The sequence below is a fragment of the Alosa sapidissima genome, chromosome 3 (assembly GCF_018492685.1).
Source record: "Alosa sapidissima isolate fAloSap1 chromosome 3, fAloSap1.pri, whole genome shotgun sequence".
NCBI lineage: Eukaryota > Metazoa > Chordata > Actinopteri > Clupeiformes > Clupeidae > Alosa > Alosa sapidissima.
Window position 1 is genome coordinate 1,574,133 of NC_055959.1, and position 25,868 is coordinate 1,600,000.

Genomic DNA, 25,868 nt, shown 5'->3' on the forward strand with positions numbered 1-25,868 from the left:
TGCCATGCCCAATTCCTTCTCACAGACTGCACGCAGAGCAACGCTGCACTTAAGGGATAAACTTCTGGCTATATTTGAACTTGAGGGCTCCTTGCTCAAGTTCCATTCTCCATCATATGTGTGGCTTATCCAGCATTTACACCGTGTTGTGAAATGTTGGGCTGATTTAAATGCTTATGAGAGGATTATCATGCGCTCTCGTCCCTTTGCTCTGGAGGTCACTCTGTGTCCCTTGTGTGAGTTTTTGCCCTCTGATGTTGGATGCCATGCACAGAGCCAAGTAGCACATACTTTTGTTTGTTCCATGGTGTCGGCTCTAAAGCAAAACAATATTCTGTAGCAATACACCCATAGAGGACATTTTCCTTCCAAAGAAAAAAACACCCGTACTAGACGTCCAAAAGCAGAGTGCTCAAAATATAGCAGAATTCTCATTTCAACAGTGAACTGAGGGCATTTCAATAGACACAGAAACAATCATTTGATATCAGATTTCTCTTTCCCTTTGTTTTCCTGACTTCTGGTCAGATATACATTGAAGACACTCCATGATGGATTATGGGATTTTAGATGAGTTCACCTTGGGATTTATACCATACATATGAGCATGCAAAGAAAAACAGTTACCAATCCATATTGCATTCAAGTTTTTTATTGTTGCAATGCACACACATCAATTCAAAAGCAGCAAATACACAACAAATATCCCCACTCCATGACTAAACTACTGTAGCAGTTGCCTTACAACCAATGACTTTAGAGAGAAAAATAGAGAAAGCTTTTTTTATATTCATAGTTTACTACACCATCGCTTACCACTTTTCCTCTTTGATCCTCCAGATCGTTTTAATATTGAAAATCTTTCTACATAATAATCTCATTCAAGCAATTACAGAATGCACATTAGGCATGCACACAGGCAATTACTGTAGTGTGATCAGACTCAAGAGCCTCGAACAGTGTCAAAGCATTTTAGCATGAACAGCAGGCGATGAAAGGAGAATTTCTTTGATGTCATTACACTAAACACTTTTCTCCCCAAGAGTCTCTGTTATTCACTGGCATCCTTTCCCTGCAAAGAAAGAAAAGAAAAAGAAAGACAGAGAGAGATAGAGAGAGAGAGAGAGAGAGAGAGCACATTCCACATTAGCCCATTCAGATGAAATGCACAAATCCATCCCTAGGCATAATCCCATTGTGATGCTCGCCATGTCTCGCCATCGACTCACTTTGGCTCCCATGTCTCGGCTCTTGGCTCGCATCTTGTTGACCTGGGACTCGGCACTGTCGGCTCTCTCCTGAGCCTCCTCCAGCTCATGCTGCACCTTCCTTAACTTTGATAAGTACATGTTGGCTTGTTCCTCCTGTAAGACAGTAAACGAATTAAAGTTGTGTTTCATGTAAAGTTCTCTTCTCAAGCCCAACCCATTTGAGTGTGCTGATACTCACAGACTCTTCGGCCTGCCTTTTGTATGTTTTCACCTTCAGCTGCAGTTTATCCACAAGCTCTTGCAGACACAGGATATTCTTTCTATCCTCCTCAGACTATTTAAAGAAATGAGTGTGTGTGTATGAAAATAGTCTATTACTAACCAGGATTAAGCAGTCTAGCATACTCCCTTCCACATGTGAGTTGATTTTTTGTCAACCTACCTGGTAAGAAAGCTCCTTAATTCTGCGTTCATATTTGTGCAAGCCTTTTATGGCATCAGAACTCTGTCTCTGCTCCAACTCCAGCTCGTTCTCAAGTTCACGCACCTAAAAGACAAAGAATAGCTATTTTTACGGCCATGGAAAACGTATCTGCAAAGCCCTCTCTTGTTTGTCTGTGCATGTGCACTGGTGTTGTGTTGCTCTCACTTTGGACTCCAGCTTCTGGAGTTGCTTTTTGCCACCCTTCATGGCCAGGTTCTCAGCCTCGTCCAGGCGGTGCTGCAGGTCTTTGACGGTGGTCTCCAGGTTCTTCTTCATCCTCTCCAGGTGAGCACAGGTGTCCTGCTCCTTCTTCAGCTCCTCAGCCATCATAGCAGCCTTGGCACAGAAACCAAAGGTTTATTATATTCATGTAATGCACTATAACCATGACATGTCATATTCCCGTGTACTAGAGTGAGGTATGTTGTTTTACGTCAGTGATGGCCTTTTTGGCTTTCTCCTCTGTATCCCTGGACTCTTGAGTAGTGTCCTCCATTTCAGATTGAATCTGGTTGAGGTCAGTCTCCAGCTTCTTCTTGCTGTTGAGCAAACTCACATTCTACGGGAAAAAAACACAACTGTCAATACTGCTCAGTGATCCCCAGAATAATCATCTGTCTTCAATGTAACTGACTAGGGCTGCATAATTATCGCAATCGCAATTTCAACCAATGCAATGCAATTATTTAATCGCAAAGGCTACAATTAATCGTGCATGGTTAATCTTTTTATGATTTATGATTTTTATGTTCATGTCATCTTCTTTGTGTGACAGACAGTGAAGCTCACCAGTCAGGAGTGCTATGCTTCTCATGCACAAAGCATGCTCACCAATCGGAAAAGACATTTGGAATGTTGAACTGAATCTTGACATTGATATTCAAAAAATGATATCACCAATCACAATCGCAAGATTCACATTATCCGTAAGAAAAATCGCAATTAGATATTTTCTCCAAATCATGCTGCCCTTTAACTGACCCTGTAGCTACCTGTGAGTGCAGTAGCTGAACCCGCTCACTAGCGTCCACCAACTCCTGCTCAGCCAACTTGCGGCTCCTCTCGGTCTGTTCCAGAGCGGCCCTGATCTCCTCAATCTCGGCCTGCAGCAGGTTGGCCCGCCGCTCCGTCATGGCCACCTGCTCTTTCATGTCATCGTTATTTCTCAGCGTGTCCTCAAGATGAATCTGAACATCCTTTTGAAATGAATATATGTGTTAAGGGCACTGGTTATATTGTTGTGAATCCAAAGACAACCTGAAAGCCCCATTTGATTCATCTGTTCACCTTTAGCTGAGCCTGTAGGTTCCTCAGGTGTTTCTGAGCTTCGCTGGCTTGTCTGTTGGAATGGCTCAGTTGAATCTCCATCTCGTTCAGGTCTCCCTCCATCTTCTTCTTGATTCTCAGGGCGTCATTCCTGCTCCGGACCTCTGAGTCCAGAGTGCTCTGCATGGACTCTATGATCCTCTGGCTGCTCCTTTTCAGTTGATCCATCTCCTCGTCCTTCTCTGCGATCTTTCGCTCCATTTCAGACTTCACTTGATTCAGTTCCAGCTGCACGCGGAGGATCCTCGACTCCTCGTGCTCCAGGGACGCCTCAAAAGGAAATGACCATTGATACTGCATGAACATGATACAGCGCTACTGTTGTCCTCTATGTCTTTGAGCCCAAAAAGACACTACGACCCCTAGTACTAGCACTAGTGTCTCCTGAAAGACATGTATCTGTCATTATTGAGCTTAATACAAGTTTTGTGTTACTGCGTTTAACCAACACTTGCAAGCAACTGTGTGAAGTACTATTCTTGCTTAAGAAGAAGAAGAAGTTCTCCTTCATTCAGAACTCCTTCATTCCATTCATACTCTCTCAACTCTTTTATACCAAGTGGTTATCACTGAACACTGTGCTTTTGAAGCAGAAATGGCTGTTGATGCAATGGCCCTGTGATAATGTCCGTGTGTTGTGATTTTGCGACTGCATTTCTGTGCTGTGGAGTGTATGATTCCAAGACAAGTTCATAGTGGTATAGCACAGGATGCACAGTAGCCACACTGGTATGGAAACAAGGTTACCTCAGCCTCCTCCAAGGAGGTCTGAATCTCTGTCTTCTCTTGTTCTGCTTGTTTCTTTAACTTTTCAATTTCATGAAGGTTTTTTCCTGACTCTCCGAGTTGGTCTGTGAGATCCATGATCTCCTCTGAAAAATACAAATGGAATATTTGATGAAAATGTTCTGATTACATGAAAGTCAACTTCTTTCAAGGATCAGGCTCTTACGCTGCAGGTTTTTGTTTTCACGTTTCATCGTTTCAAGATGTTCCAGAGATTCCTCGTAGGAATTTTTCAGTTTGAAATTTTCTGTGCCCATTGCACGCACTTCTTTCATAGCCGCCTCCAGTTCAGCCTGGCTCTCCTCATACTTCTGCTTCCACTCTGCCAGGACCTACAGTGCATGAGCAAAAAAACATTTATATTAGAGACATTGTTTATCTTATCACAGACATGTCATATTAAGACACAAAGATGGTAGTTAGGCTTTGCTCATTGAAATATGAAATGTATTATAAAAGGTATTGCTGTGTTTTCATAAAGTTCTTGCCTTGTCAAAAGTCCTTTGCTTCTTGTCCAGGGCAGCTGCAGCTGAATTTGCCCTCTCCAGATCCGTCATGAGATCCTCCACCTCACTCTGCAGCCTCTGCTTGGTCTTCTCCAGAGAGGAGCACTTGGAGCTGACCACTCCAACTGCCTCCTCTGCCTCCTGAAGACACTGGGCCAGCTTCTTCCTGTCAGATTTAACATTTCGAATACATAAATATATACACAGCATTATCAATGCAGTTATATACTATCTACATGTAGTAAATATACCATGAGATGGTAAAAGTACACACTTTCCATCGATCTTCAATCAAGTAGAACTACAGATACCTCTGTAAAAATTCACCTTCTTTACTCCAGTAAAAATAACAAAGTACAGACTGAAATGTACTGAAATGTAAAGTATACAAGTAAAAGGTATCCTAGCCTTTTTGAAGGACTATTTTACCTGTTGTTTCTGTTAAAAGAAGCAGACTGTAGCCTACAATGATATTCCAATTTAACAACTGTAACTCCTTAACAACTATTTCCCTGTCACTGACTTAGTTACTTCCCATCTCACATATATTTACAAATCCATTTTTCACATATTTTGATGCTTATGTAGTGATGTGATATTTACTTGGCCTCTTCGAGTTCCTCGGTGCGCTGGATGGCGTCCGTCTCGTACTTGGTTCTCCACTGCGCCACCTCGCTGTTGGCCTTAGACATGCAGCGCTGCAGCTCAGCTTTGGCCTCCTGCTCCTCCTCAAACTGCTCCCGCAGGAGGTCACAGTCATGGCGGGAGGACTGCAGACCATGGGCCAGGGCATTCTTGGCCTGTTAAACAATTTAAATAATAACATTTTTTAATATGATTTTTTGGGCTTTATTGCCCAATAATAATATGATAAGACAGTGAAGAGGCAGACAGGAAGTGAGTGGGAGAGAGAGATGAGGTGGGATCAGGAAATGACCCAGGTTGGACTCAAACCCGGGCCCCCGTTGGCATGGTACAGACACTGTAACCAATTACGCCACAGTGCCCCAAAATAATTAGGATTTTTGAAATGTTTGCTAATAACATTTTTATGTTGCCACTTAACTGTTCTTGTCCACTTTACTCACTTTAGTTTCTTCCTCGTTTTGCCTCTTTAGCTCTTCAAGTTGTTGAATGTACGCCTGTTTTCCTCTTGTTAGCTGAGACAGCAAGGACTCCTTCTCTTCGACATGGCGTGCCATCTCACCTACACCCAGATCAAGTGTTACTTAGTCATATTTGTCAAAATAAAAAAACACTCATAGTTTCTTCTTGGTGTTTTTGGTGGAGTTTTGAACATTCTAAGAAAAGATTCCATTCCAGAGCAATCCCAGGTTTTAAAATACCATGTTAAAATTCAGAGCCATATTATAGAGATGATAGAGATATCTCGGGCTCTGTTTGAATTCAATGAACCCAGATATTCTTTAGAACGTTCATTTTCCAACATTCTTGTCACACCGGTGTGACACCCTTAAGGTTAATTAAGGTAAAGGTTAATTATGAAAGTTATCTTGCAGCATTACCATTTTCTGTCTGCAACCGAGCCTTCTGGGAAGAAAGGTCATTGATGAGTCTCAGTTGCTCCTCTTGTCTGGTTTTCACCTCACTTAGCTGGTCTTCAAGGGCACGACACATCTTCTCAAGATTCACCTACGAAATACATACGTCATCACAGCTTGTGCACAAAGTACACTAGTATCTGAGATCCACTCAGCAACATTTAGGACTTTCTTTCACCTTAGCTTTAGCTATAGTCTCCATATTGCTCGTGAGGTCATCCACCTCCATTTTCAGTTCACTCTTCTCCTTCTCCACCTTCTGCTTGACCCGCTGGAGGTTGTCGATCTGCTCCCCCAGCTCGGCCACGGTGTCGGCATGCTTCTTGCGGAGAGCTGCTCCAGTGGCCTCGTGCTGCAGGGACGACTCCTCCAGGTCTCGCCGGAGCTTCTGGAGCTCAGTCTCCCGCTTCTTGTTCATCTCGATCTGGGCGGCGGTGGCGCCTCCGGCCTCCTCCAGCCTCTCGCTGATCTCCTCCAGCTCCCTGGACAGATCTGACCGCTGCTTCTCCACTTTGGTACGCGCAGCGCGCTCAGACTCAATCTCCTCCTCCAGTTCTTCAATACGAGCCTGGGCATCAGGAAGAGAAGTGGAGTTCATCATCAGTTAGCCATAATTTCCAATGAGCAATGTCTGTATGAAATGGGTTGATCACCTGAAGCTCTTTGATTTTCTTCTGAATCTGAGAAGCAAGCGACAGCTCATCCTCAATCTTACTTTGAAGCTGTGTGACCTCAAAGTCTTTCCTGAACAAAAAAAATATTTACAGGTGGAAAAGACAAAATTACAATAAAGATCTCCTTGTTGTGACAAACTCCACATAATGAATGCACAGCGTATACAGTGGTTCAGCATTTGGTACTTTTTCAACTTTTCCTCCAGCTGTTGCCTCTCATTCTCCAGGTCCATTGTGGACTCCAGGGCCAGTTTCAGATCCCCCTCCAGCTTCCGCTTTGCCCTCTCAAGGTCCATCCGAACCTTTCGATCTTGCTCAAGAGAACCCTCCATCTGAATAAAAGGAAAGAAAAACAAGCCACATACACATAAACACATACATTTATATCTGAACATCTACCTCATGTTCAAGAGATCCTGCTGTGTGAGAACAAGGAAACAATATACAACACCACCACGAAAACCACCACCAATAAACAACAACAACAACAACAACAACAACAACAACACAATGCATTCATATAGTGCTTTTCAAGGCGCCCAAAGTGCTTTAAAGTGAACGAGAAACCTCACTAACCACCACCAATGTGAAGCACCATCATAACAACATCATAACAATGTCTACACTGGTAACGGTATATACAGTATGTAAGTCATCATTCAGCTCATACAGACTCACGTCTTCCACTTGCTGCTCCAGCTTAGTCTTGGCTTTGGTCAGGGTGTTGACCTTGTCCTCTTCGACGTGAAGGTCATCTAGCATCTGCTGATGGGACTCCTGCAGGGCTTTCTTCTCCTTGGTCAGCTTAGAAATACTCTCCTCCTGAGCAATGATCTCCTCAGTCAGGTTCTTCACCTGTGTGGTAGGACAATCAAATCATGTCAATCACATACAGTATGTTACAGACTATTAATGTTATTTCTGTTATTATTATTATTACATATACAGATTATGAAATATGATTCATTAGTTATTGTACAAATGATTCCTTTGTGGGGATGCATGGACACAACTCGGACCTTATTCTCCATAGCATGTTTCTCCTTCTCCACTTTAGCCAAGGTGAGCTCCAAGTCGTCCATGTCCTTCTTGAGCTCAGAGCACTCATCCTCCAACTTCCTCTTCTTGGCGGTCAGCTCAGAATTGATTTCCTCCTCGTCCTCCAGCCTCTCAGTCGTCTCCTTCAGCTTCGCCTCCAGCTGTATCTTGCTCTTAATTAACCCCTCGCACCTCTCCTCCGCATCCACCAGGTTATCTGATTCCTTTCACAAATTATAAAAGAAAATAGGCAGTTGGAGAGATACACAAATAAATTAAAACGTAACAAAAAATAAATGAATAAAACAAAAAAGGACATAAGGGTTGTACACATACTCGACCAGACTAAAACAATTTTCAATGGAAACTTTTAATGATTTTAAGTATAGGACTAGGTTAAATCTATATACAGGAAACCAGCCAATAGAGTTGGGAAATAAGACATACTGCTTGGACTTGAAGGAGAAGGTCATTCTTCTCCTGCACAACTGAGACCAGTTTCTCCTCCAGCTCCTTGCGTCTGCTCTCAGACTTGGCCAGGTCCTCCTTGCACTTAGCAAAGTCCTCCTTCATCTGCGCCATCTCCTTCTCAGACTCAGCGCTCTTCAGCAGGGGCTTCATCTTGAAGTACAGACGCATCCATGGCCAGTGTTTGACATTCATAAATGCCCGGATGTTGTACTGGATGGTGTAGATGGATTCCCTTTTCAAATAGAATAATGATATGAATGATTATATTCATTTTTAGGTATACAACAGGAAAAGCACAGTACAGTAGATCACATTGAATACCTCCTGTCAAGCATCTTCTTGTACTCCATTCTCACGACGTATGCACGACAGACGGCCTGAATACAGGTGACCACTTGGGCCAGACGCTCATCTCTCATCTCCTCCAGGACTCCCAGGAGACCCGCTTTAAAGAACACCTGTGTGAGACAACATATTTCAATTCCAGAGAACATACTTCAGTCACAAGGTTTTAAGGTTTAAATGGTCAAATCTTCGCCCATTGTTTATATGTGATATAATTATGATTTAGTTAAATAGATAGATAGGCTTTGTTTAATACTTTGGAAGACAACATACAGAAATCTGATTTTCATGTACATTCTCACAAAGATGTCAACTCAATAAAGAGCTTATGTCAATTATGGTCCTCATTTCTGTGTGGTTTAAAGGAGAATTCCGGTGTGATATTGAACTAAAGTGTGTTGAAACATGATACCGAGTGTGAACGTACAGTATGTCTCATAGGCCATCTCGGCTTGTCCCTTGCACTCCAAAATCTGGCGCTAGTTAGCCGATGCTACCAACAGCTTTTTCAATGGTGGTGCTTCGGCATCGGGCTAGCCATGCAAATAAATCACTGTTTTACACCATTTACGAGGCTCAATGTATCTCCACACTTCATTGGTAGACTTCCGAGGGCCCTGACATTTAAAACGAGAACTTTGAAAAAGCATTGGTAGTTTACTTACAAGACGATTTATACAGACAGTATCTTCACGAAGTTTAGCGTTTGCAGCCATCTTGAATTTCGTCACGATAAGTAGAGCAACGAGTAAGAATGAACAGGTATGATAAGGGATCAGATTCCAAAAATAATTCTGTGGAAATGCATGGATTCCAGTTTCTTCCAGTAGCAGCAACTGGAATCCATGCATTTCCACGGAATTATTTTTGGAATCTGATCCCTTATCATACCTGTTCATTCTTACTCGTCGCTCGGAAGTCTACCAATGAAGTGTGGCGATACATTGAGCCTCGTAAATGGTGTAAAACAGTGATTTATTTGCATGGCTAGCCCGATGCCGAAGCACCACCATTGAAAAAGTTGGTAGGGACTGTTGGTAGCATCGGCTAACTAGCGCCAGATTTTGGAGTGCAGGGGACAACCCGAGATGGGCTATGAGACATACGTTCACACTCGTTATCATGTTTCAACACACTTTAGGTCAATATCACACCGGAATTCTCCTTTAATTGCAATATAAGTGTAGATAATGGAGAGTTGCACCTTGGTGTGTCCAAACTTATACTGTGAGTGATCAACATCAATTGAGCCCAACAGCTTCTCCGCAGCTTTTTTGTTGTCCATGAACTGACCTTCAGGAACTGCACTAGCATTCAGGATCCTGTATCTAAAACATATTCAGAGTTGCAGGTTTCAATGACAGATGATGAAATCCAGTACTGTATACATGGATTTCTATGCAACGTCATGAAAACATGTGTGCGCAACTAAGAGGCAGAAAGCACCATAGAACAGCATAGAGCAGTGCTCTCCATGAAAAGAATAAAATGAGGTTTTGTGCTGAAAACTGCACCAATTCAAAATCACAATGGTTAGAGAATGTTCAATATGTTCAGTATCCCTAACGGAATGCATGTCTTCGCCAAAAATGCCAAAAGACGATATTATATTAATAATGCAAATGAACGGCAAACTCTGAAATATAGTCGGAAATGAGATGTTATTATCATTGAGACAACAGGGGTATACAAAAAATTCAGATTGTACAGTAGCTTACAGCAGCCGACTATTAGGTTAAGTTTATAACGTTGTGGACGGCCACCAAGCGTCTTCTTCCCCACGGCTGCGCGCGCATCTAGTTTTGTAGGTAAACGGGAAACCTGTGAATACGCTCATATAGTAAACTTCTTAAATGAATTATTGTTATTAACCACGAATACTAAATATCATTAAACACCTGTGTTCCTTTATTAATTTTTAATAAAGTACATTGCACTATTAATTCATAGTTAAGTATGAAATACATAGTAATTAAAGACACCTGAGGTAGCAGAGGTCTGATATCCATCCAGGGAGCATACCTTTGCTTGAAGTCCCCGTATAAGATTCTGCTGGGGAAACCCTTCCTACAGATTCTGATGCCTTCCAGTACACCGTTACAGCGCAGCTGGTGGATGACCAAGTTGTTTTCCATGGCACCTGATATCAGTAGCACATGCATGACCAACAGCGGAAGGAAACGATCAGAATTTACTGAATATCCTACAGAAAAACACACAAAAAGTACCTGGTGTTTTTGTCTCGTTTGGGATCAAACATCGCACAAAGTGTGGATGAGTGGTCCTCAGGTTTGACATCAGCTTATTCAGGTTTTCCTACATAAACACAAGTGTTTTTTATTTTACTTTTGGCAACAAGAAGGTATCCTATGTTTCATATACCTGGAGAAGTGTTTACCCTGAACAGAGCGGAGACCGTTTGAAAAGATGAGCCCTTCTTTTTCGCAGCTTTCTTTCCACCAGCGGCGGCACCAGAATCTAAAATTCACATAATAAATTAATATTTAGTGGTAGTGGTAGTAGTAGTTGTTGTAGTAGTTGTTATAATAGTTGTAGTTGTTGTAGTTGTAGTTGTTGTTGTTGTTGTTGTTGTTGTTGTATTTTTAATTGTTAAAGTAGTAGTTTTAGTAGTAGTAGTGGTGGAAATGAATTAGATTATTTAGATTGCAATATTGTAACATAGACATTTCAGACTCAACATAAATTCATATGAATTTACCATCACTGCCAGAAAAATTTGCATACAGCATCCCAAGAATTTTCACTGAGGCTTTCTGGTACAGCTGCACAACAGACTCATTCAGGGGATCCTTGTTCTTCTCTAACCAGCCGGAGATGTTGTAGTCAACAGTGCCGGCATAGTGGACCAGGGAGAAGTGGCCCTCAGGTTTGCCTTTGACAGCCTTTGGCTTCAGAAAGCAGTTGTTCTTGCCCAGATGTTGGTCATACAGCTTGTTCTTAAATGATGTGTCAGTTGATTTGGGGAACATGCACTCCTCCTCAAGAATGGAAAAGATGCCCATTGGCTGTTAAAAATGACAATAAACATTAGTGACACTCATGTAAACTCAAATGTGTATAAGCATTAACACATGTTTTAGTGTGTATACTTGGTGAAATGGACCTTTTCAATAAGCTCAATGCAGGCAGCCAGATCCATCCCGAAGTCTATGAAGGCCCACTCAATCCCTTCCTTCTTGTACTCCTCTTGCTCCAGAACAAACATGTGGTGGTTGAAAAACTGTTGCAGTTTCTCATTAGTGAAGTTGATGCAGAGCTGCTCCAATGTGTTGAACTAAACCAATAAGAAAAACATGAAATACAAAAAAACGAGTTGATTTTTGTAGCCGTTAGTGTTTTCATTATGCATTGATTTTGTATCATGTGTTATGTTGTGCTGTGATGAGTCGTACTGTATTGTGAGCATACCAAGGCACTTTCTTATCAACTGTGTTGTTGAAATGGCAATAAACCTGAACTTGAACTGTAAAAACCTACATCAAAGATTTCAAATCCTGCAATATCCAAGACCCCAATGAAATGCTGTCTTTGTTGTTTGGTGTCCAGCTGCTGATTGATCCGCATAACCATCCACATGAACATCTTCTCATACACAGACTTTGCCAGGGCACCAATGGAGTTGTACACCTAAGGCATAAAACAGCAACATCATCATTTATCTGGTCAAAGTTATAAGTGTAGGCAAACAGAAGTAACCATGCAACCTAAACCAAATGCTTACTCAATGTCCTACTCAGTTTTAGGTGACAAGATATAGAAAAAAACAGATAAATATGGGTAATACAGTAGGTACAAAATGTAGAAAGAGGTTCTACTGCAGCATGGTCTTACTTGTTGGACATTTTGTCCCTTGGTGACATACTCATTCCCGACCTTCACCCGCGGATAGCACAGATTCTTCAGCAGGTCTGCTGAGTTGAGGCCCATCAGATAGGCAGCTTTATCTGCCACTAAACAAATGAGCAGATAACATAAACCCAAAGTTACGTTCAACGCAAAATAATCTCATTCTATTTGCAGTAATAGCTAACTTTGCCATAACAAAGTTATGAACCAAACATTAGCACGAACTTTTAATTCTTTAGAACATAATGTAAATAACAAACATAACAAACACATCAGCCTGTCAAATTGCTTCAGTATAACATGGTAGCAGTAGAAGAATAAGCTGAACCTCTGAGATGAAGGTGTTTTACCCTCTGTGCCATCAGGCTCAGCCTGCTCCTCACGCTGTTTCTGCTTGAACTTCATGTTCCCATAATGCATCACAGCTCCTGTCAGCTTGTAGATGCTCATCTTCTCCTCAGCGGAGAAGCCAAGAATACTAATGGCTTCCTGTAACACACAAACAAAATGTTATTGTTTCGCTTTGTTTGTGTCTTGGTTTGTTTTGCTTGTTTTGAAAATAACCTGACATCATCAAACTGTTTTACTTACATCGGTTGCCATCAGTTCTTCAGCGTCATCGATGCTTTTTACTGCCACCTCCCCTTGGCTGATGAAGGCGAAGTCATATGGATTTGTGGTAATGAGAAGCAGATCTATAAAGTATATCTATGTATGTTAGTCAACATTACAGAATGCTTCCTAAGAATACTAATGCTTCCAGAAAAATAACCATTTAAAATAGTATGTTATCACTGTATCAATAATTTACCAATTAGTTCTGGCTTCTTGTTGCAAGTAAGCTGGTAAAAAATGTGATAGCTTCTCTCAGCTCCGAGCTGAAATGTAACTCTGGATTTTTCCAGGAGATCTGTAGTAGCCATGTGGCACCATAATAAATGAGAAGACATAATAATGTTATGTTATACATTGTTATACACAATTTATGTTATATCTGTAATTTTGGTATTTCTTTGTTGACATTTATAGGATACTCACATGTCTCAATATCGGCTGATGCCAGTTTACCTGTCATTCCAAAGTGTATTCTAATAAACTTTCCCTGCAATAAAAAAATTCAGCATCTACTTCTGTGCTGTTGGTATGCTGTTTATACAGGATATGAATTATAAATGAGTTAAGAATGATGTACTCACAAAACGAGATGAGTTGTCATTTCTCACTGTCTTGGCATTGCCAAAAGCCTCCAGTAGAGGGTTAGCCTGGATGATTTGATCCTCCAGGGTACCCTGTGGCCAAAGCAAACTGTAAATATCTTTTTGATGAGTTTGCTTGGGCTATTTGGCAAAATAACAAACAAAATCCTTTGCCTTCATTTTGCTGACAACTTCTTTTTTCTTGTCGGAAGACACTGCAATTGTTGCGAAGTACTGGATGACACGTTTGGTGTTCACAGTTTTCCCTGCACCAGATTCTCCACTAAAGAATATCAGATTATTCTGTTAATTTTTAATGTATTGTATGAGTAATAGTGGCATTGGTAAAAGACATCACCACAGCTGTGATTTGACTGTAGCAGGTGATATATGTTAATATATACAAGTCTGCTGGTCAATTGAATCAGAATTAAAAGAATACTTACGTGATCAGGATAGACTGATTCTCCCTGTCTACAACAACACAAAAATAACATTTTTGATAAAGCAGAACTGTAACTCTAAATGTAAATGACAACATTTTCCCACGAAGTCCCCTCACCAGTAAGCATGAACTGATAAGCATTATCAGACAGAGCAAAAATATGTGGGGGGACCTCCATCCTTTTCTTTCCTCTGTATGCAGTCACCACCTCGGGGCTGTAGACGGGGAGCCACTTGTACGGGTTCACAGTCACACAGAACAACCCAGAATAGGTCTGACATATGGGGAGAAGACTCCATATTACATCCAAAGCCGGCAATAAATAATGTATTAATGTAATTCATTGCTTTTGGAGGTTTACTGACTAGAAATGCAATTCTTACATAGATCATCCAGGCTGCATAACGCTCTTTGAGGTTAAACAGCACACATGGTTCGTTGAGGTGAGTCATCATGGCCATGTCCTCAATCTTGTCAAATTTGGGCGGATTCAGAGGAAAGACTTGGTCCTCCTTGACAGTTACAATCTAAGTTTTTGAAATTTTAAAATACATTTTATAAGAGGTATGCTTCCTTGCAAGGTTATAGCAAAACAGCTAAACATATATAATATAATAATAATAACACATTTAATTTATATAGCGCTTTTCAAGACAAAAAGATGCTTCATTATTTCACATGAAAATGATCAATGATCAATTATCAAATCTGATGACACTACATTCCACAACTTAAAGAGATATTTGATGCTGCTGTACTGTAATGCAAACGGACAGTGAGATATAATGGTATGCATGCCACATACCCTGCTGTCCTGGGTCTCCACTGTAGCTTTGTCTCCATCTTTGCTCATGATGGTTCCTTTCACATACAGTTCCTTTTCATCGCAGACAAAGCAGGCCGTTTTGCCATCAAAGGGCCTGCTCTGGGACTCGATGCGCTCTTTCTCGCTCTTGCGTAGGTACTGGGCAGCCACCCCAAAGACTGCCATCTCTGCGTCAGAACTCATTCTGGTCCTTTGAGCAAGAGTGCCAGTGGAATAAGATGTCTTTAGACACTGGCGATCTTTGTTCAAAAAGAAAGTGAAGACTAAAAGAAACACAACTTGACTTACATACCTATCTGAGATGTATCGATCACAAAATCAGCTGGATGAATTCTTGGAGATGGATTATCCAAACAGCATTCACAGGAGGGGAAAAAATCAACCATATCATGACAGATCTATTATGTTTTAAATTTTTCATGACTTTTTGCCATGTCTTATAAAAAAACTAATTTACAGAACAATGCACAGCTGCACCACCTTAGTATTACTCAAATGCAGTGACTTACCTGGGACGCTTCTCAACAGTGGCCCACCTCAACCAACCCTTATATAGTGTGGTCAGTCCTTGGTGTCTATTCTATGCCCTATATTTGGGCAGGCATTGTTATCCCAGCAGAGGGTAGTTAGTTAATAAATCCAGTACAAGGAAGAGTTATATTTAGTACTCTCTCACAATAAAATAGTATAATCCTGTGGACTAGGCATGCAATTCAATCACACTAACTACACACTACTCAATCAATAGATATCACATACCATTTTTTGTTTTAAATTATGAACAGCATGCAGTGTCAGGCTGTTATTATTAGTTCACTTTTTAGCAACATGAAGTCATCTGGTATCAGAAACTTTGTCAATTGTGATTAAATGTTCAGAACTTGACAAAACGACCAGCTAAACCCATTGCTACCTTGAGCTACGGCCTACCTGAAATAACCTTTGATTACTATTCTATTTTCTAAAGTTTCACAATCTGTCAACTAAATCAATCAAAAACAATATAATTTAATCAGAGAATAAATATCGTGTCTTTACAAGATGTTGTTGGCGTCTTGACATGAATTTTTTTTAGTTTCAGGGACGTATGCCTAAGCATTCTGTAATCATATGCAAGGTATCCGGTCTTACAAACAGTAGGTCTATACTATTATGGTATTTTAGATACACAACAGGGTTTTAAGCATATGGTTTGAAGCGTCTCCTTACTTAAATACACTTGCTATTTTAATGGATACAGAAAAGCAACAGACTCGCAAGCTGTGATCGAGGTTTGTTATGATTCGTTTTAAAGGCTAATGGAGGTCAACCAGGACGGACATACTGACAGGTCATCAAAAGACGCCGCTTAGACGCAGCTGTTTTAAAACAATGACTATCATAACCAACCAGCCTCAATACGCGTAGACCTATTCTTCTGACTGAAGGACAGTGACATTGAAGTTAATGAACCCAATTTAGATGCCCAGAGCTCTGTAATTAATGCCACGGCTGTTCCCACTTCCAATTATTACTGTGCTCGAGTTGTCTGCTGAATGCAAAGTCACATCAAGGTGAGCACATAGGCACGACAACTTTCTATTCACAGGGCCAGCTCCGTGCCAAAGAGATATCCCTAAATCACGACTTGAGTTGTAGACTGTGCGACTGTGCGGCGAAGATTAGAAACAGTATTGTTAAACAAATATAACACGACTATCTCGGTGGAAGTAGCTTTCAGTGTCGCCTTTTCGGCCCAACACATTTACTAATATTATGACGAACAGTGGCCTATCCTATCCTACAGTAGCCTACGTGTGTTGTTCAAAATACTTACTCTAGATGGCGTCCGTCATGAAACAGAGCTGCATATCTGGCGTTCTGTATTTCATGGGTCAAGCAACCTGTGGTTATGTCAAGAAGGGAATGCATATCCGGAAACAATTAATCGGCTATAATATCCACTGCCATTTCACTGTGTTCAGTCAGTAATTCACAGGTGTGTGTGTTTGAGTTGCTGGGTGCAGTGTGTCATCTGGGCAAGACATAAGAAGAATATAATACATAAGGAGGTTCTGTAATCTGTAGCCTATAGGTGTCACCTATAGGCTACAGAAGATTACTTCTTCTGCCGCAACGTTTTGGCTAGTGGGAATAAAGTTTCTTTCTTCGTACCGCTGTCACTCTACAAGTGGCTGCATTGCGATGCTACATTCAACGAAACGACACTGAACTATGAAAGCATCACCAAGATAGGTTAACATTCCCCGCTTAGAGCTCTTTCTAAACCTTTGAGGCAATGACAGGAATCTACTGCCGAACGATGTACGCCTTCAGCGGAGAAAATGACCGAGCGCTCAAGTTCGAAGTGGGAGAAATGATCGAGCTCTTGCAACCACTGGACGGCGGGTGGTGGGAAGGAGCGATAGACGGAGTCAGAGGATGGTTCCCTGCTAATTATGTCAAAGTTCTGGAGGTAAGCCAGGGGCAGATGACAAACATGGCAGTTCTCATCAGTGGTCTAACTTTAACTTCTCTAACTTTACACCTTGTTCCGCACATCCGTTCGTCCGAGTAGGATTACTTGTATTCTGAGGTGACCTGTGAAAATAATAAACCCATACCTGAAACAAATGCAGTATATTAATTCAGTTATGACATTTATTTCTGGGATACGAATGACTTATCATGTACTGCAGCATGTTTCCAGGAGCACGTTCATGTCATCTTCTGCAGTGCACATCACACACAAGCACTCGGCATGCACACAGAAGTTCAAAGCTCTCATAAGGGAAGCTCAGTAATGTTGGTGAGCGCATATCTGGCCACACACGGAGTGCGTGTCACTTACAAAAAGGAGGCAGCAAGAAATATCATCTAAGATAACACTTAATCTCTTAATGTCAAAACGTTTGGTCAACAGTCAGCCACTTCAGTCAAATTAGTCTTGCACAGCTGTCAGACACTTCACAGTGTCCTTTTTGTGCTGCGCTTAAGGAAAACTTTTGCCATCACTCCAGGTTGCTTTGCCTGTGGGGCCTTTCTGTTTATGATTTTCTCTTAATCCGTTTAAGGAAAAACATGACTCCTTGTTCAGATATCTTGCTCACTCTCTACATGTAATACATTGGTATGAAGTTTCAGGAAACAATGTACAATTTGGGGAAGGTAAAAGTGTGCTCTTGTTCAAAGGCATACTGTAAGTGCTTATATAGGAAAATCATGGAAAGGACCAAGAGGTCAACTTGACCTTTTCCGTCAAACACATCAAGTCTTCTTAGATTGTTTCATTCACAGCAGACACCACTTTCAACACTGGAGCTGCATAACATACACTAGCAGACACTACTTTCAACACTGGAGCTGCATAAAATACACTAGCAGACACTACTTTTAACACTGGAGCTGCATAAAATACACTAGCAGACACTACTTTCAACACGGGAGCTGCATAAAATACATACAAGCAGCACACACGTTTGTTTTCATCCAGAACACTCAGATTTACAGGAGAGGCAGACAGCCCTTGGATGTCCCCATCTCTTGACAGTCAGTCAATTCAATATTTTGTTCTTTTTGGTAAACTAGCAATGCACATGGTTGATCATTTTAAATTGGAGTCCTAAGTGATTGTTGTGTGACAGGCACCAGTAAAGAATATAAGAATCTCCCTAAAATCAGTGTTTAATGTAATATGCATTGTTTTTTTTCAGGCAAGTCCCATGAGATCATCTTTCTAGTGAAAAGATGTGATTTAAAACAGAATGACTGCTCTACTTTTGAAGCCCCCCATGGTTTGACGTTGATGCTTTTTTAAGATAGCATTTTGTCATCATTTCTCCCCTTCTCCTCCCTCCCTAGCCTGTGTTTTCGCTTTTTGTCTCCCTGTGTAGCCAGCTGCACTGCATGCTCCGCACAGCCAAGCCCACTCACTGTCATCATCTCATCAGTAAAGTTGCCCATTTCCATTTTTGGAGGGAGCATCAGTGGTGCGATACACAGAGGGGTCAATTTGATTTGCAAGTTATGGGCCAGCGGGTCGCACAAAACAGGCCTTGTTGCCACGGCGACTCCCATAGCTACGTCCCACACTGTGGTCCATTGTGCGTCCAGGCTCAGAAGAGGGATGCAGTGATGTTTCGGCCTGGGCTCTTGTGGCGGCGTTAACATCTGGCAGTCTCAGACAAAGGCGTTCAAACAGCTTTCCAACTGGCATTGGACAACGAGACAAACACGTCTCCTTTTTTTTGACAGAGTTTCAGTTATAAAGTCATGTTCATTCTTTGTCCACCCATGTCCTCAGCCTTGAGCCCTTAGGCGGTGGTTCGGTTGGGACGGACGTTAGAGCCGCAAAAAAAGTGCTTCCAGAGTTTCTTTCTGCCTCACAGTCTGACGGTTCTCTCCCCTGAGCAAGTCGTGTCAGTCGACACCTCTCACCTTCACTCTGTGACACAAGAAAGACCAGGTCTGAGGGAGCATGGTAGGGACAGCCTTTTTTAATCCATGCACTTCTGGCTGGGCTTGATCCTTCGATTGGCGTGTGCTACTTTACTTAGTTTGTTTTTCGGTTTTCTGTGTGGTGTGTGTGTGTCTGCAACAGAAAGCAATGCCTGTATGTGTTCACGTCAGGTCTAACTGATTAAATGTGGATGCTGCAACCTTTGAAGCTATGCACTTCATTTCAATGAAGAAGGCATTTTGTGTGGATACAGTAACAGAACTTCTCTTCTGGCATTGATAAGTATAAAACAGAAATATCCATGCTGCACTGCAAGAAAATAATATATATTTTTAAGAGTTTTGAGCTCTCCAGCCAAGGCCTTTTAGTAACGCTTTTAACTGAAGCATTGAAAAAGATGTTTCTGTGGTCTCAGTTACTCTCTTGGTCAGGCTCCAGATCTGGCGGTCACTGCTTATATTGTCTATCCCAGTAGCTGGTCCACCCTGAGGAGCTCCTGCCAAAGTGCTTTAATCTTCATTGTGGGTTTCAAGAGGTGCCTGCTGCAGTTCTTAACGCAATGCTGCCATTGTCGACTTTGTCAAACCTCCTCCTCCTCCTCCTCCTCCTCTGTCTCACAGTGTTTCCCCTGCTTCCAGAGAGGTGAAAGCATGTGTCACATGCAGTCTGGGTTGTTTGTTCTGGTGCCAGACCTCTGTCGTCTTACTCATCTCTGCTGCCACTGTAGTCACTAATTAAGGTAGAGAGTGACAAATTTGTCTCTGCTCCTGAGCGCAGATGATGATGACCATGCTCTGGGTTCATTACCTTGGATTTGAGAACTGCTTGCTTGCATGCAGTGTGCCCCTCAGAACTGGCTTGCATGCAGTGTGCGTTTAATCCCAGGGCTCTTGTTGGATCTATATATGAACAGTGTTAGAGCAATGTAATGAAGCTCTTTGCGTTACATCAGACTATGAATAATAACAAATATGTCTGGGGGGGGGGGAGCTGACAAATATATTCACAAGAAGTATTATATTTGTGACAGTCTGAGCATATCTTGACTCTAGATAGGACTAAAGAAAGTCTGGAATCAGTCTGGAATCTTGTATGTTGTCTGTGTAAGAGATATGATACAATCAGCGCTTTCCTATTTTGAGCAGCTGATTACTATCTCCCATCTCTTGAGTAATGTGTGGTATCTATAAAGCCACTGTGGGAAGCTGCAACTCATCCAGATGATTCACTGGGAAGTTGTAATAACAAGAGAGCCACATTTTCTTTCAGCGACAGAAGAGAAAACGTTTTCTGAAAGCAATAAAAAAGGAGACTGTAATAGTTTCATGAACCATGGCACGTTATCCATCTTTACAGCTCTGACCTCGAGGCGCTGAGCCGTTTGCATCCATAACGGTTATTCTGTGGCTCGCGCCGGGAGGAAGTGGTGGACGTCTACGGTTGCAGAGTAAATAAAAATTGGTCCGCAGGCTGTTTCAGTAGCACTTACTGTATGCGGCAAGGTCGTGACTAAGCCTTGATGCAGAGGGGAGTGTGTGAGTTCGAGAGAGAGAGAGAGAGAGAGAGAGAGAGAGAGAGGGGGAGGGTGGGTGGGAGGGAGAGATAGAGAGGAATCCCTTTTATGTTGCACATCAAACGTGCACGTCCACCCACACTGGCCTGATGACCTGGAGTGAGACACTTGATGAGACTCTCTCTTGCACACACAGACACACAGTTACATATTTGTGATTTACGTGTACCAGCACACATGTATGCTATGGACACACACACACACACACACACACAGTAAAACAGGCAGCGGAGTTAAGGTTGCTGCTGTGTGTGTGCTATCGAACTTGGTAGTGAAACCCTCAGAGTTGCTGCGCTTCCTCCACTGTAAAAACACGCTGCAGTAAACACTCGCTTGCTTCGCAGTGGCATCCTCTCTCACTGCCGAGAGAATGAGGGGGGACTACCGTGGGCTTCTGGAAACAGAAGATAAAGGCTCACTGAAGAACACTCATATTTATTCCCTTACGTAACCACGACCACGTTTCTCCAGGTGAAATACAGCTCAGATAATGCGTCTACGACAGCGTGGAGCAAAGCCAGCAAGGAAAGTTCTTGTGCCAGTGCAATGCTAGGCTCAGCTGAACACTGGGCCACTCGGATAAAAGCTGCAATAAATCAGACTTTATTCTTTACACCTCAGTTATTGTCCAAAATACGATTGCTTCTCTGCCAGTGTCCTTGGCTTGCCCAATGTGCAACAGATCTGAATTTCAATTTGCGGTTTGGTTTTTAATCTAATTTTATTTACCACCCTAATTGAATCAGTGTTCTGGCAGTTAGATGAACAATGGACGCTTTAAGGTTCTTTTGCTCTGGGTGAAAAGTTTACTTGAATACACACTCAGTGTATCCGTGAGGTCATTCCCATCATAATGTTGAGCATATGGAACAGATCGCAGACTCCTGGACTGACCAACACCCCCTGTCCATTAGCCGGGCATCTCTCTGCCAAGCATTCGTGTTCCACCTCAGCGAAGACATACTAAACAACCTGAATCTCCAGCCTGCGCTAGCCTGGCTTTTTATTCTAGGACAGTTTAGCGGGTTTCTATGACACCTTGGCAGTTGTGCCAGTGTGGTATTCATTGCCAAGGCAAGCTAATCTGATTAAAAAGGGTCCCTCATCCTCTGCGGCCAACCACTTCTCTTCTTCGTCCTCATTTCACGGTAAACTGCAGCTTGTTAGGGTCTGGTCAAGTTAACGAAGTCTTATGCCGCCTCAGCTGAGTTCCCACGCAGTGTGTTGATGCCTTATGAAGGAGGCCTCAGTAGAGCTGAAGAGAGGGTAGTCCAAGTATATTATGGTAGTGGACCTCAGGAAGTGAAATAAGCACATCAAAAGTGAAATAAGCTCACCAAATCTTGCCATAACACTCATGATTTTACTGATACAGTGTTGTTTTGGAGTAGTATTTTTGCTCATAGATAAATAATCAGTCAATTTTCCATTCATGCAATACAAAAAATGGGCATAATGATGAAATGTGCTGTCTGAAATCAATGCCTCATACCCACCCCCCCTACCACCCACCTCATCCCTTGTTCAGCCATAAAGCCAGTTTGTGGCAGAGCTGCAGTGAAAGGCTGCCATCTTGTTTTCTGTTTCTTAGAAGCCTGTGGCCCCACCTCTGAGTGCACCAGAGGTGACAGACAACCAGACTCTTCCCCAGGGATGGAGGTGCTACCTGTCACCTGACGGACACCGCTACTTTGTCAACTCCACCACCAAAGGTAGGCCGTTCTGCACCAAAGGAAATAATTCTGTTCTGTTCTGTTCTGTTCTGTTAGATAGTATTTATTGTGGATGCATTAGAGTTTTTGTAGCAAGTCTAGAAAGGGAGACCACAGCTCCGCTCCTCTCCTCCTGTGTCCACGTCTTCTCTGTCTTGTCTGAAGTGGCTGTCATGTCCCATCACTCTCCGGGGCTTTGGAGAGCTCATCATCATCCCCGTCCGCCTCCTCCATCCGCACCCCATTCATCTGTAGAGGGAGTCAGATTCATCTCACTCACAAAGCCCCTGCCAGTCAGGGTTCTGCTCGCTCAGACCCGGCTGCCTGCTCTTTCTGTTCGGGCACGTTAGTGGTCGCCCGTCTGAAGCACTGGGGCCACAGTACTCAGCTTTATCAAAGGGGGAAGGCTGTGCAGGATTGTGAAGTTGTGCCTGTGGGTTAAGAATTGATTAAGGGTGATGTGGAATGAGAGGTGTGTGTGTGTGTGTGTGTGTGTGTGTGTGTGTGTGTGTATGTGTGTGTGTGTGTGTGTGTGTGTGTGTGTGTGTGTGTGTGTATGCGTGTGTGTGTGTGTGTGTGTGTGCATGCATGTGTGTGTGTGTGTGTGTGTGTGTGTGCGTGCATGTGTGTGTGCATATGCGTGAGCGTGAGTGTGTTTCCTACTCTCCTCTCAGTAATAACTGCTTTTCCCGACTGCCATAACTCTTGCTGGAATACTGCTGATTGCTGTTTTCACGGTGTAATTGATGTATGGCACAGCTCCTCCTGCAGTGGCACGGCGGCATGCCTGCATGTGGATGATGCCCTCAATAGAAAATCTCCAGTGCTCCTTCCATTGTGCTGCATGGGTCACAGCCTCAATAATGTTAATTACAGGTGTTGGGTACACATAAATACCTGTCTCTCTCGTCTCCCCTCAGCCCTCGCTAACACTGATGGAGCAGGGAGCGCTGTGGAGCGCTACTCAGCCGGCCCAGTTCTGTTCGCAGTTTTTATTGTGGCTACCTCGCGTCAGCGCGTTCCCCCGTGGACGCCGCGCGTATTCCATTTCTGCGATACAGTAGGCTGACTCGGCTCGTAATGTTTATAATGCAAATGAAATGTGAGACAGGCGGGCAGCAGTCGGTCGGCAGGAAGCCCAAGCTGGGCTGTGGAGATGGTGGAGGGGCTGAGGCACACTGCTTAGTCAGTGGAAATCCCAAATCAGGCCCAAAGGAAGAATAAGAGGATGAATAAGAGGATGAATTTGAAAAGGATGGAGTCATGATTGAAACTATGCTTCAGTTTTTGGTTTGTTTTTTGCCTTTGTTGTGTTGTGTTTGTATGCTTTGCTTTGATGAGGTGTGAGAGGTGACTTCACAGGTGTTGTGATGTTTCTTGAGTATTTCCTGGTGTCTGCTGTTTACGTAAAAGGAGCGCAACAGGAAAAACCAAAAAAAACACCTCCCATCCCCTGGTCTCACCGTAGGCCTTGTTTAGCACATGTGACAGGTAGACTTTGTCCTGATTGGTTCAGAACCTCCAGGTGTCAAGACTGGTTAAATATTGTAGGATAAAGTAATTTGTTGTTTGTTTGTCGTGTTTGTCTTTTATCCCATCTACAGTCCCAGGACTGTTCAGAAACTGTATCTGTTGTGTCAGCCCATAAATTGGACTGGTCAACTGGTATAGTATAAGTAAGTATATATACTCTTTTGATCCCGTGAGGGAAATTTGGTCTCTGCATTTATCCCCATCCGTGAATTAGTGAAACACACTCAGTGAGGTGAAGCACACACTAATCCTGACGCAGTGAGCTGCCTGTGAGGAACAGTACCCCTGGTATTTGTTCCAAGAGTATTCTAAATGACTATCGCCTTGAAGATTCTTCTTGTGCGTACTCTGTGTTCCAGAGACAACATGGAAGCGGCCTTCCTGCACCTCCTCCTCCTCCACTGTGTCTCCCAAGAGCCTCCTGCCAAGAGCCTCGTCCTCAACCAGCACCTCCTCAGGTGACTTCCTCCTCTCCATATCAGCAACGGCACTGTGTGTGTTAGATAATAAATTCATACACACAACACATAGGTCAAATAAAGGCTGAATATATTTATTCTCGTATACGAAGGAAGGAGGCCACAGCTCTTCATTGTAACAGCTAGCCCTACATGTGGTGAACAGACTTGGAAGTAGGTTCTTCTAACCATGTGTGAATGCATGTGTGTACTGTATGTCAGCTAGGCAGGAGCCTCAGAGAGCGGTCAACATACCTGTGGCGTGCTGGCACTCTCTGCCCGGTACTCCTCTTTACTCTGGGACAGCGCAAGCATCCTTGTTGGTTTTAAGTTCAAGTTTCTATTCTAGTTTCCAAAGGTGGTGTAAAATCCAAACAGAAACGCGTAACAGTGGTGCTGCACATAATAGCACAGTGTATGGTTATGGCCTTACCAGTGTGTGGATGATTAAAGCTCTTGTATTTGTGTGTGTACGTGCATTCTGCGTAGCCACCACACCTGTAGTTGCTGTCAGGCATGAAAGGCATGGTCGGTGTGTGTTGAGGGCGCATATCACTTTTAACCAAACAGTCTTTTAAATTGGAGGGACATTTGAGGATGATGTGGTATGTACTGTATTCAGGTGAAATGTGGTCATAAACCACCCTAACAAGCACACACACACACACATACAACCAAGCACTCTCCGTCAACTATGCTTCAGATGTAGGAAGCTAGGTATGTGGTAATGGACCTGACAGAGTCTCCTCTCACTGGTGGTCTGGGTGGTTGTGTGTGTGTGTGTGTGTGTTAGGAGGGAGGCGTTAAGAGGCAAACACTTGCCAGAGATGACAAGTCCCATCTGAGGGCAGACAGGGGGCAGTAATTAAACTGAGCGCTAGCATCTTTGCCATCTGCACGCTCTCCTCATGCCCCCCCCCCCCACACACACACACATACACATACACATACACAGCCCACCCTGCCTCCCCCAGCCTGCTGCCACTGCGGTTCCTGTGGTACGCTGGGACAGGAAGGCCTTTACCTGAGGGAGGGAGGAGCATCTCTCCTACTCTGTTTTCCTCATTTGGGATAAAAAATAATCTGAACATTTTATTCTGTGTTCTGTGTGTGTGTGTATGTGGGGGGTGGGGGGGGACATGTGCAGACATACACATCTGTTGTTTCAATGCGTGTGTGTGTGTGTGTGTGTGTGTGTGTGTGTGTGTGTGTGTGTGTGTGTGTGTATGTGTGCGGTAAGATTCTCAGTTTCTATGCAAGGCCTGTGCCTCATTAGTGATAAACTCAATCCCTTGAGAGCTGCAGGCACGCACACACACTAACACACGCACACACACACACACACACACACACACACACACACACACACACCTCAGCCTGGCCCGGCTTAGTCCAGTGGTGTCACTGCTTTACAGAC

General features: G+C 43.0%; 1 protein-coding gene and 1 pseudogene across 5 annotated transcripts in view; one reads left to right on the forward strand and one right to left on the reverse strand.

Moving 5' to 3' along the window:
• Positions 1-1,017: 1,017 nt before the first annotated feature.
• On the reverse strand, positions 1,018-15,396 carry LOC121704775 (annotated as a pseudogene).
• Positions 15,397-16,897: 1,501 nt separating this feature from the next.
• Positions 16,898-25,868, forward strand: part of LOC121705944 (growth arrest-specific protein 7-like) — a 53,206-nt gene continuing 44,235 nt past the window's right edge. For 3 of the 5 annotated variants that reach the window (XM_042087334.1, XM_042087337.1, XM_042087336.1), the window contains exons 1-3: positions 16,898-17,192; positions 22,340-22,460; positions 24,353-24,451. In XM_042087334.1, coding sequence (XP_041943268.1) covers positions 17,016-17,192; positions 22,340-22,460; positions 24,353-24,451 — 397 coding nt within the window. In that variant the 5' untranslated portion in view covers positions 16,898-17,015. Of the gene's footprint in view, positions 17,193-19,078; positions 19,197-22,339; positions 22,461-24,352; positions 24,452-25,868 lie in introns of those variants that run through there. The other 2 variants (XM_042087335.1, XM_042087338.1) reach the window with 2 other exon arrangements.